Raw genomic sequence first — 12,530 nt, 5'->3', positions numbered from 1 at the left:
TTCTGTCTTGTTAGTTTTAGTCCTTTAAAAAAAAGTGTTGAAAGATTTTAGTGAGATGGCACAGCAGGTGAAAGAAAGTACTTCCCATGAGTCTGAAACCTGAGTTGGAGTCCCAGAACCTAGTAGGGGAAGCAGACGACTGATTGCATCAAGTTGTCTTCTGACCTTAAGGTGTACACTCAAACATGCATATGTACATGTACACATACATACTAAATAAATAGTGATGATTAAGTAAATATGTTTTTAAAATGTTAGAAGTAACAACAGAAACAGTAATTTCTGGAAAAGAGCATTTGGTAGGCATTTTAGGGAATGGCAGGTCAATGGCAGTTTGCTTGATTATTACAAAAGCACCACCAGCATTGGTTTTGAAGGGACCAGGATTGGGTATTTGACTTCATTTGTGTTGTGGAGATACTGAGTTCTTTCTATAAGTGTGTTCCGGCTTTATTACTCTATTTTAAAGATGTTCCCCAAAACTGCAGTTTCAGGTTTTTAAAGGAAACTTTACTGTTCCACCAATTGCTGGTTTGGCCTAAATCACTGAATTTCTATAGTTCTTAGTTCCCTTTCATAAGATTCAGGAGTTGAGTTTTTCCTCATCATTTCACACACCCTTCGTGTGCATGTTTTTTTATCCTTTCTCATTTGTGTTCTTTTCTCTTTTATTCCTACCAGCAACTTTGGACATAATGGTAGAAATATTAAAGCAATAAGTTAGTTCAATTTTGGCTTATATAAATATTTCTCACTTATGCTTATGAAATTTTAAAAGCTATAATATGTAATAGCAATCTTTGTTAAGTTTTTATGATGTATACTTAATACATTTGGTCTTGTAATGGTTTTAAACCATTTAAAATTTTATTTTACTAAGGAGATACTTTTTTGTTGGGTGGTGGTGGCACATGCTTTTAATCCCAGTACTTGGGAGGCAAAGACAGGTGAATCTCTCTGAGTTCGAGGCCAGCCTGGTCTGCAGAGCGAGTTCCAGGACAGGCTCCAAAGTTACAGAGAAACCCTATTTCAAGGGGAAAAAAAGGGAAAATACTTTTTTAAAAAAATTGTGTGTAAATCTGCCTTTAAAAAAGACAAACCAACCCACCAGCAAATTTACATTGTTACTTTAAATGCTTTGGAGTTTGAGGCTAACCTGGGCTACATATTGAATCCTGCCTCAAATAAAATAAAATTTACCCAGGCGTTTGTTTGTACTCTTCAAATGAAGCAAAACAGTATTTTTATTATTTTTTTTTTTTTGATTTTACGAGACAGGGTTTCTCTGTGGTTTTGGAGCCTGTCCTGGAACTAGCTCTTGTAGACCAGGCTGGTCTCGAACTCACAGAGATCCGCCTGCCTCTGCCTCCCAAGTGCTGGGATTAAAGGCGTGCGCCACCACCGCCCGGCCTTAAAACAGTATTTTTAAAACTGATATAATTTTAAAAAGACATTTTTTTGTATTACCACCTTTTTGGCAAAATATAATGAATTGCCTCTGCCAGAGTCTTCTTGTCATTATAAAAGGTAACGATGCATAAGTGTAGAAGAGTATTCAGGTACATATCTTAAAGATTATATTCCTGAGCAGAGAAAAAATGCTTTTGTTTTTGTATTTTGTTTGATTACAATGAGCCTAGAGGAGTTATGTGTAGGAGAATGATTTTTAAGCTTTAGGTGTAACAACAGGGAAAACCGTTTCACTGTGCTAACTTCCCAGATTATGTCAGACCTAGGAAAGACCTCTGAGTATTAGGTAAGGACTTTCTAGCTCCTATGTCTTGTGACAGTCATTTTTGCAAAACATCTTCCTGCTGAAGGTCCTTTTTTTTTAAATTAGTTTTGAATTTCTTTCATTATACCAGCATTTAGTAGATAAAGTACCTGTGTCATCTAAAGGACACATTGGGTAAAACAGTTAATAGTCACACCATGGAAAGGTTGCCTTCCATTGTTCCTTTAGTCTACAGTGGTAAAGAAGCTCTTTATGGTGTCTTCTAAACATACAAGCTTTGCTCTTTAAAAAGCCAACCATCATAATTATTAGTTAGGAGATGTCTATAAGTTTTACCCCAGTGAATATATGTGTAATAATCTAATGGATAACAGTCTTTCAACTTCCATTTCACATATTTGAAGGCTGTTCAGTAGTTATGAGGATTGTTTATATTTGGTTATGGGTAGCCTATGAGAATTGGAATAATTGGAGTGAAATTAGCACATGAGGGATTTAAGTTCAGTATACAGATTCTGGGATTCCTGAGTCCAGCATTTATGTCATATTGTGTATTCAGTGAATGGTTATATTTTTCCCATAAAAATTTTCTAAAATCGAAAATTTAGGTTTAGCTGGATGTCTACTTGAATATTATAGGGGTGTGATCTTTCCATTTTAGTCTGGATGGTTCCTTCCCTGGTATAAGATTTTTCATATTATTTGGTAATCAAATTAATATAAAACTATTTTGACATGATGTCTTATTCCTTACAGGAACATTAAAACAAGAACCTTCAGTCTACATAGAAAAGAAAGGACAGCTGAGTTAGGAGAGTACTTTATCTTTAACTGAAACTAAGAGAAGACAGTGGAAGCTCAAGTTTCAAAGTCAGAGTTTCAGCCCTAGTGAGATCACTAGCACTGGACTTTCATTCCTGCTTAGGAAATTTTGACAGATTTCCTAGCTCCTCCCTCTTTGTCTAAAGAAATCTGAGAGTGTAGTGTAGAATTGTAATGTCTCTGTAGATCTTAGTCTCCATGCAAAAACTAAACCATAATGCTATTTTTGATAATGTTGGTGTTGAGGATTTTAGCCCTTGCTCTAACATGTTTACAAACAATGAGCATCGTTGAAGATGATGTGTTCATGATGGTAAAGAATTTCATGGGAAAATGTTGCAGTCTGTGTCAGCTTAGTATCTTAGCAATAAAGATTTGCCTTCCAGCCTCTCTCTTGATTTCCTTAATCTTTGTGGTGTTTATTTTGGAATTATAATTTCATAGGTAATACCGTCTATAAACTTATCCCCTAATTATAAATTTGTACTTTGTTTTATGGGATGACCATCATTTAGGTATTTGCTTTCTTGATGTTTAAGTTTTCCTGACATACTCATCAAAGAGTTCATGAATTCAAAAATATTTATTGAAATTGACTGTGTAGGATTATGTCTGCTATATAGTTGTTTGAAACATGAAAAGGATGAACACTTGTACAGTTTTAGCCAAATTTGCTGTGAATCATGTTGAAGAACTAACAGGTTTTGTACTTTATAATCTACTCTGAAGAATACAGAGAACTTTTATATAAAATAGCCTTGATTAAAATGCCATTCAAATGCAGAGAGAGAAATTATAGACCAATCTCACTTTCAATCTAAAGTAGAATATTAGTAAGCCAAATCTAGATCCAGGCATGATAATTCACACTTGTAATCTGATCCCTCAGGAGACTAGAGGAGGAGTATGCTGAGTTAGAGACCAGCTTTTCTATCTAGAGACCCTGTCTCAGCAACCAGAATATAACAAAGAACAAAAAATGTTTACTGAATCTAAGCATACTCCATAGCCACTTTAAAAATAGTTTTTTTCCTGGAGAATTAAAAAACAGTTTAGCAGTAGTAAATGATTAGGTGACAGTGTGGTTGACATTGTAAGATGACAGTGCTGCCTCACTGAAGTATATATTGAATGTAAGTCACAGTCTCTAAGAGTTTGTAGGGGTGGGAATAGAAGGGATGAAGGGATGACTTTGTCAGTATGTATGGATGCATGTTCATATAGGTATACATAGAGGCCAGAGTTCATCTTCAGATACCATCCACTTTGAATTTTAGAACACAATCTTATTGGCCTGAAATTTGATACAGGCTGTACTGGCTGAGTCCCACAGATCTGCCTTTCTCTACTGTACCCAGCTTTTGTACATGGTTTCTGGGGATCTCTCTTAGTCATTGTTCTATTGCTGTGAAAAGTTACTTTTCTTACTTTAAAAAAAAAAAGCAACAGAACATTTAACTAGGGATTACTTTCAGAAGTTTCCATTATCATCATAAGGGGAAATATGGGAGCTCGCAGGTAGACATAGTGCTGGAGAGGTAGCTGAGAACTCTACATCCAGATTGCAAGAAGAGAGAGAATAACACTGGAAAGCCCACCACCAGAGGCAGACTTCTTCCCACAAGGCCACACCTCCTAATCCTACTCCCTAAGCATTAGATGTGAGAGTGTATAGTGTCCGTTCTTATTCAGACAACCACAGACAAGCACTTCATTGACTGATATCTCCCCAGCCCATTTCAGAATCTTTATAGAATTTGACAGTCACACGGAGAATTAAAGGCCAAAAATAATTGAGGTAAATTCTGAAGAGATACTACATAAATAATAAGCACTGAGTACAAAGAAAAGGTGATAAATTGAGCTGTTACTATAAACAAAGTTGAGAAAAGTTAAAGACTAAATGAGGAAGATTTCCCTTGAATGTATGCATCAAAAACTAATATTGCAGAACTCCATATTTAGAATTTTAAAACCTCAATTGGAGAGAAAGATGGCGGTAGACCAGTTAGCATTGAGTTAAGAAAATCAGATCAACCTGGAGACATATATATGAATGACTCCAAAAGTATTAGAAATATTGGAAGAGTCTAAGAAAAACATGAAATACGAGTAGTGAAAAGAAAAGAAAGCCAAGCCTGGTAGTGCAGACCTTTAATCCCAGCTATTTAGGAAACCAAGGCAGGGGAATCACAAGTTCAAGACCAGGTTTGGCAAATTAATGAGACCCTTCCCCTCCACCCCCCAAATAACAAGAGCACTTAAGGAGAAAACTCAATGGTAGAGATTTTGCCTAGCATACACAAAGCTGTAGGTTCAGTCTTCAGTATTGCTTCAGCCTACAGAAAAAGGAAAACTTAATGACAGTCTGCCGCCATCATCCTATTCACACTATTCAGCAATTGCTAACCCGACCCAACTGGGCACTTTTCTTTCCTGCCTGCCTTCTCTTTATTCACCATTGCTTTCCATTGGCATAACTTAGCAGAAACTGGGCTAGGAGGGATTTAAGGACAAATGCCACACACAGATTGTCAACACTAGTGATTAAAACTATAGAGGCAGTACAGCGTGTAATTCTCAGCCCCATTACTACAGATGGATGGCCTGTAAATATAAAAAGAGGCACAGTGTTTTTTTGTTTTTGTTTTTAAATTTGGGGAGGAGGTTTTAAGGCAGGATTTCTCTGTGTAGCCCTAGCTGTCCTGGAACTAGCTCTTGTAGACCAGGGATCCACCTGCCTTTGCCTCCTGAGTGCTAGAATTAAAGGAGTGCACCACCACCACCTGGTTACTTTTAATAGTAAAATGCAAGTTATGTTACAGCTTTAGTCTGGGTGGTAGAGTATATGAATATTGCTTTATTTTTTCCAGTTACTTCTCAGTTTAAATAAATAGCAAACAAAGAATTAAAACTTATTCTCTCTGGGTAGTCTTAAATCAGTCTTACTGAGACTGGACTAGATCCTTTGTTCATGGTTTCCTTTATTCATTTCACAGTCAGTCTGCTATCTCTATTTGTCTCTTGAATTCCTCAGTACTAGATTTTAGTTAGTCACCATCACTAACAGACATTATACACTACATGTAGAACCATTTGGGTCTTTGCATAATGCTAAATCATTAAAATAAATCATGTATCATTTGTTAAATAAATGTTGAGGATTGGGTTGGTGCCTGAATTCTAATCTAAGCTTTTTGGTTAGGCATACGGGAATGAAACCCATGTGCCCTGTAATGTTTTTAGTTATTGTAAATACAAAAAATACATTATTTGTATATTATAAATCTAAAAATAAGAGATTCCCTTGACTCTACCAATAATTGAAGAACTAGAACATTATTGGAACCTTTTGAGTTGTCCAGTGTTATGTTTATCCCCTCAAACAGGTACTGTATGTCATATCTATTAATGTTGTCACATGGAGTTAACTGATCAAGTTTCTGTGGTGTTGTTTCTCATTCATCTAAGTAAGAAGTTTGTAGCTAGAGTTAGTTTATTTGTGCTGTATTATAATTCTCTGGGTACATATAACACATGAACTTTTATATTGAGCACAAACTCTTTCTCAAAGTAGCCATCCCAGTTTACACCTCCATCAGCAGCATTTCCATTGCTCTTTTGTCTTTACATCAGTGTAGAACAATCTTGGAATATATACTAGAATAAAATAAACTTAAAATAGCGTGTTTCTAGATTAATCATCATTAAAACTATTGGCGTATATTTATTTTACAACACAGTATATGAAGGAAACCATAATTCAAAGCAGAATACTTAAACAAAATCAAGGGTGACATTTTCATTCTTACATAGGACAGAATATTATTTATGATATGAATAGTAATAAATTAGCTACCCTTTTGAGTTCATGAAAAGAAATTTAGTTAATGTAATTATTACTGTTATGAATTTCAGAAAGTGTTAAGTTTAAGAAAGTGAATTCTGAATGTTATGTTTTTCAAGAAGAATCTGACACAGCATTCTGAATAAACTCATATGCTTACCTGAGTGTTCTTTGTTAGCTGGGATGGCTGAAGGCTGGTCCAGTCAAACTCAAATGCTATGAAAATCGATATAATATCATGGTTGTGGGTCACCTCTATTTCCATGTACTGATCTCTCAGTTTATTATATTTCTTATACATAATTTCATATCGTCATGAGTAAATTTATATAGTTGAATTAAGTGTCTTCGTTTTAAAATTTAAAGTTGAAAGTGCATCCACTAGATGTCACCATAGTAGAAATGTAGCACATGTGTCCTGTAGCTTACACAGTGGAAGGTGCAGTTTTACCAGTAAACTCACTTGAAGCCGGGCAGTGGTGGCACACGCCTTTAATCCCAGCACTCGGGAGGCAGAGGCAGGTGAATCTCTGTGAGTTCGAGACCAGCCTGGTCTACAAGAGCTAGTTCTAGGACAGGCTCCAAAGCCACAGAGAAACCCTGTCTCGAAAAACCAAAAAAAAAAAAAAACAAAAAAACAAAAAAACAAAACAAAAAAAAACTCACTTGAAATAAGTCACAGATTGTGAGACTCTCGGGATAAAAATTCAGCTTTCTCCATACTAAAACTCAACTTTTACTATACTAAAATTTAAAATTTTTTGATCTTAGCAGTGCTGATAATTCGTGGTGAGAGATTACTCTCCTACAATGGACACTTATTTAGTACTTTGCTGTAAGCTGCCAGGTGCTGTGAATTGAACCTGGGCACTCTGAAAGAGAAATCAGTGTTCTTAATCACTGAGCCATCACGACAGCCTCCATCACAGTGTTCTATAGGACTTGATAAGGGTTTAGATTTTATATTATGACAGGAAGTGATTGTGTGGTTTTTATAAAGAGGAAGACCACAGTCTGATTTAGATGTTTTAAAAGACCAGTTTATCGTATAATCAGAGATTGTCAGAGGAGAAAAGAGTAGAAGCAGGGTGGCCACATAGAGTCTTTGAAATAATCCTAGTAAGAAGCAGTGGTGTCAAGGATCAGGATAGAGGAGCAGTAAGCCTAATACCCATTGAACTAGTGACAAAAGAGTGTATTGATAGTGTCAATATGACAGCTGCTTCTGATAGGGACAGCTTTGATGTAATGGTAAGTGTAAAAGGCAGATAGGAATGGATTGGAAGATTGGGAGTTGAAAAAATAGAGAAGGCTGTTGGCAGACAGTGTACTTACCAACCAAGTTGTGAAGATGACAGGAAGTGAAGCGCTGCACAGCACTGGAGCAGACAGAATGTGCTGAGCTGTGCAGAGCCAGTATTCAGAAGGAGTAGGTGCAAAGGGAGGAGCCTGAGTTTTCTAATAAAGGAAGTGGACTTGGATAGCTTTGCCTCATTTTAGAAGTTATTCCCTTAAAGCATAGCTGTACTGGGAAGAAAGGCTAGAAATTGAAGCTAAGGATACTTACTCCATTGTTAATATTTGTGGTATCACAAAGTGTGGTGTGTATTCAGGTGTGTGTGCAGAGGTGGGAATACCTGTGTGCGCACATGGCGAAAACAGGGAGACATTGGGTGTCTTCCCTTATCTTTCTCCTACTTAGTTTTTGACAAAGTTTCTCACATGAATCCTATATAGCTTACCATTCTTCTTACTCTGTTTGGCCATCAAACTCCTGGGATCCACTGGCTCCACCCCTTCAATAATGGGCAGGAGACATTTGCATTTTGTATGTGAAAAATAGAGTAAGGTCATTTCTTTCTTTCTTTCTTTTTTTTTTAAAGCAAAGAGCCTTTATTTTAATCAAGTTTACAAACTCAGTCTCTCTGCATGTCCAATGTATTGGAATAACTGGAGAGCTTTGAGCTCAATTAAAATAGGGCTTTATAGTAGTAAAGGTGGGGGTGGTGTCCTGTTTAGTATGTTCTGGCAGGTGTTCCTATCTACAGTGGTTGAATACCAGGTATTTCCTTTGAATGGTCTGTTCTTGGGTGGAGGTCGGGTAATCTCAGCTTGTGGTTCCTCCTGCAACCAGACATTCTCTCAGGGCAAACTACTGAGACTCAGGCATCCATTTAATTTCATTTCATTGATGACCAGAGTCCCAGGAGATAATGATTGGAAGTAAAGAATTTCCTTTGGGTGACCTGCCCATACTTGGCTTAACATGGCTAGCCCCCACAGGTGACTCAATGAGTTTCAGTAAGGTCATTTCTTGCATGGAAGAATGGGTCAGATGTTTTAGGAGTGCTTTTTGTTTTTGTCAAAATAATGTGGGGTAGACCCTTGGGGATAGGTATTCTGCAGACAATTTGGTATTTATAATTATACATTGAAAGCTGCAGTTGTCAACCAACAGTACTTTTGCCTCCTGGGAAACACTTGTCACTATTTGGAGACACCCTTAGCCATCACAGTGAATGGGCATTGGGCAGGCAACATGTGCTAAATCGTCATTCTTTCCCAGAGATAATTTTGCTCTGAGAAGACATTTGGGGGGCAGTTTTGATCACCGTATTGTGTGTTTGTGAGTGTTCACTTTGCTACTGATTTCTAGTGGGATGCTATTAAAGATGCAAAAGTGTGAGATGGCCCTCAGTAACTAAAGAAAACTCATTCAAGAGGTACCAAGGTTGAGGACCACCATATCAGATAAGCAGTCATTTTTTAAAGTGCGCATTTCTATTGAGATGAAAGGACTATATTCCTCATAATACTGGGGAATGAGTAGGTCAAGAGCAGATTTATAGCAATGGTGAAGAGTGTAGGCCTACACTAGAGTGTGGTGGCTGGAAACGAGCAGATTTATAGAAGAGGACACAGGAAAATATTTTCCCTGCAGATGTCATGGTATACATGTACAATAAAAGTAATGAAACTGAATTGCTTCCTTCTTTCCCTCTCCAGTACTATAATGGTGGTGTGTCAGGAAAACCGATGTTAAAATGGCATTTGACAACATTCTTGGCAAAAGTGCTAGAGATGGGCTTTTTTTCTACTTACAACTTTTGAAATCCCTTGATAACTTGAAGAACTTTGTATTACTTAGGGGCTTATGGTTTTAGAGGGTTAAGACTTCAACGTGACAGGCAGAGCATGACAGTGCAGGCTGGAGCAGAATGCCAAGGGCTCACATCTCGGATTGGAAGTAGGAAGCAGAGAGAGCAAACTGGGAATGGTGTTTGACTTTTCATACTTTAAAGTCCACCATCATTGACATACTTCTTGTAAGGGTGTATTTCCTAAGCCTATCCTTATAGCATCGCCAACAGGGAGCAAGTAAGTATTCAAATATCTAAGCCTCTTGGGGACATTCTCATTTAAACCACCACTGCTCTTTTGTGTCAAACGGAACAGAGCCACGTTTTACCCCTTTTTTTTCTTCTTCTCCCACCTCTTCCTCTCGACCAGTTTGAGGTAATTTGGATTTGATGATTTAGGGAAAGTGCTTACCCTTTTCTTGGATATGCTTGGTATTAGAATATAAGGCTATCCTGGTCTACATAGTAAATTTGAGGCAGCCAGGGCTACATAGTGAGATTTTCTCTCAAAAGCAAACAGTTTGGTCTTAAACTTTTTACAATGTATAAGATAATCACAGTGAACTATTATTAAATGTTTTTCTTCTAATTCACAGACTCCATTTGCATGAAACAATGTGCAAAATCAGAAAGCTGAACATTATTGAATAGGACGTTCAGTGTAATAGAAATAGTAGTGTAAATTAAAGAATAGAGCTGAGGATATGGTTCAGTTGGTAAAATGCTTGCCTTTTAAGGGTGAGTTTGAACCCTGGCATTCACATAAAAGCTGGCTGCTAAAGTATGCATCTGGAGTTTCTATACTGGGGAGATAGGAACAGGTAGGTCTGTGGAGCTCACTGGCCAGCCAGCCTTACTGAATAGTGAGCTCTGGGTTCAGGGGAAGACCCAGTCTCAACACACCAAAAGGTACAGAGCCATTGGAGAAGAAACTCAGCACCAACCTTTGACCTTCATATGTGTGTATGCACATATGTGCACACAGACAAGCACACATGCATACACACAAACACTATGGAAGAAGAGATGATTTGGAAGAAATATTATTTGAAAGAAATAGGGGCTAGAGAGATGGCTCAGCGGTTAAGAACATTGCCTGCTCTTCCAAAGGTCTTGAGTTCAATTTCCAGCAACCACATGGTGGCTCATAACCATTTGTAATGAGATCTGGTGCCCTCTTCTGGCCTTCAGGCATAAACACACACAGACAGAATATTGTATACATAATAAATAAATAAATAAATAAATAAATATTTTTAAAAAAAAGAAATAAAACCTAGTATTGGAGGAGGGCCTGCTTGTTTGTCTCGGCTGCCCAGAACCAAAATAATCACAGAGAAATTGTATTAATTGAAACACTGCTTGACCCATTAGCTCTAGCTTCTTACTGGCTAACTCTTATATTAATTTAACCCATTTTTATTAATTTGTATATCGCCACGTGGCAGTGGCTTACCGGCAAAGATTCTAACTGGCGTCTGTCTCAGATGGAAGATCCATGGCTTACCCCCTTCTTCCCAGCATTCCATTTAGTTTTCCCCCCAGCTGTGTTCTCCTATAGCTCTGTTATAGGCCCAATGCAGTTCCTTTATTAACTAATGAAAGCAACCCATAGACAGAAGGACCTCCTACACCAACCTAGTTTAGTACGTAGTATATTTTAACATTTTATACAAAATTTGTTTTGTTCTTACTGATTTTGACCTCTAATAAGAAACTGTTACATTTGTCTGTTTCCTTCCTGAGAAGCTGACGGGGACACAAACCAGTGTTGAGGGTAGGTAAGAGTGAGGTTAGGCATTAAAGTTCCAGTTCTTAGTGTTTTTAATGGGAGTTAGTAATAAGGTGTCTTCTTTCCTTGCTAAAAACATGTTATTGCTTTTCATTTTTGTTTCATGTAAGTACTGTCTGTGCAGTTGAGTGGAGGAAAAGGAGTATTGTGGTTGGAGGGGAAGGAGTAGGGGTCTGAGTAGTTCTGACAGTGCTGTCTGTTTGCCATCGCTGTTTACTCTAGCTTCCAGGTTGGAGCCTGGTTTCCTGACACCACTTTTCACCTTTACAGAGCCATGGCAAACTCTTGGGCAAGATTTATGCCAGTGTTTTATTGCTAAAATTTGTCTGCATATTTACTAAGTGGGAACAATTGCTAGTTCTGTATGTGGTGTTTGCTGGGTTAACTTTCAGTCACATATCATGTATATAGCCAAATGTTCAGTTACAAGTCAATAATAAAGTTGTGATTTACACAGTCATTTTAAGGGGTAAATTAATTGATAGCCTTCTATAATTTAATGGTTAAATGTGGTTTGAATACTGTCTTCTTTGTATTTCCAGTAGAATTTAATTCAACTTGAAGGACAAAACCTTCACTAATTTAAAAATAATTGTCTGGATAGTTACATATTTGAAAAAAAGAGCTAGTTTTGCTGTTAATTCAAATTTAGAATATGTACCTCAAGTTTTTAAAAAGAGCATCAGCATAGATATTAATCAAGTATAAATATTGCAAGTTATTTGTAAAAATATCTTTTCCCCATTTTGCTTTTTTATATGTGGGACCAGGGGAACAGGAACTTTAAAGTTATCAGTGTGAGAACCATGTAAACCTGCACCTGTTGGCAGCTATGAGCAAGCCAGCCTTGCTGAACCCCAGGCCTCTGCTTCAGCCTTTTACTGGAACTAAATGATGTTGCCATTTTTATTTTTAGGTTTGCTGGCATGGGTAATCTCATTAAGGTGCTAACCAGGGACATAGACCACAATGCAGCACATTTTTTCTTGGACTTTGAAAGTAAGTCTCCTTAGCCCTTCACAGCTGGTGCATAATGGTAAAGGTGGAAGATTAATTATACTCACACCACAGTGAAGGCCAGCCAGAATATTTGTTAATTAAACACGGGGATCAAACAAAGGTTGCATGATTTTTTTCCCTTAATTATAGGCAAACATCACCATCATATGTTTAATTCTTTAGTTTCTCATTTGC

The 12,530-nt window shown here is 37.3% G+C and overlaps 1 protein-coding gene across 6 annotated transcripts in view; it reads left to right on the top strand.

The window, feature by feature from the left end:
- Cyrib (CYFIP related Rac1 interactor B) overlaps positions 1-12,530 on the top strand; it is a 123,666-nt gene that overhangs the window by 86,727 nt on the left and 24,409 nt on the right. For 4 of the 6 annotated variants that reach the window (XM_057791685.1, XM_057791687.1, XM_057791689.1 and 1 more), the window contains one exon: positions 12,253-12,335. The exons of the other annotated variants lie outside the window; for them this stretch is intronic. In XM_057791685.1, coding sequence (XP_057647668.1) covers positions 12,263-12,335 — 73 coding nt within the window. In that variant the 5' untranslated portion in view covers positions 12,253-12,262. The remainder of the gene's footprint in view (positions 1-12,252; positions 12,336-12,530) is intronic. 6 annotated transcript variants of the gene reach the window in all.

The sequence above is a fragment of the Chionomys nivalis genome, chromosome 17, assembly GCF_950005125.1.
Source record: "Chionomys nivalis chromosome 17, mChiNiv1.1, whole genome shotgun sequence".
Classification (NCBI taxonomy): domain Eukaryota; kingdom Metazoa; phylum Chordata; class Mammalia; order Rodentia; family Cricetidae; genus Chionomys; species Chionomys nivalis.
This window is presented reverse-complemented; position numbering and strand designations above follow the sequence as displayed.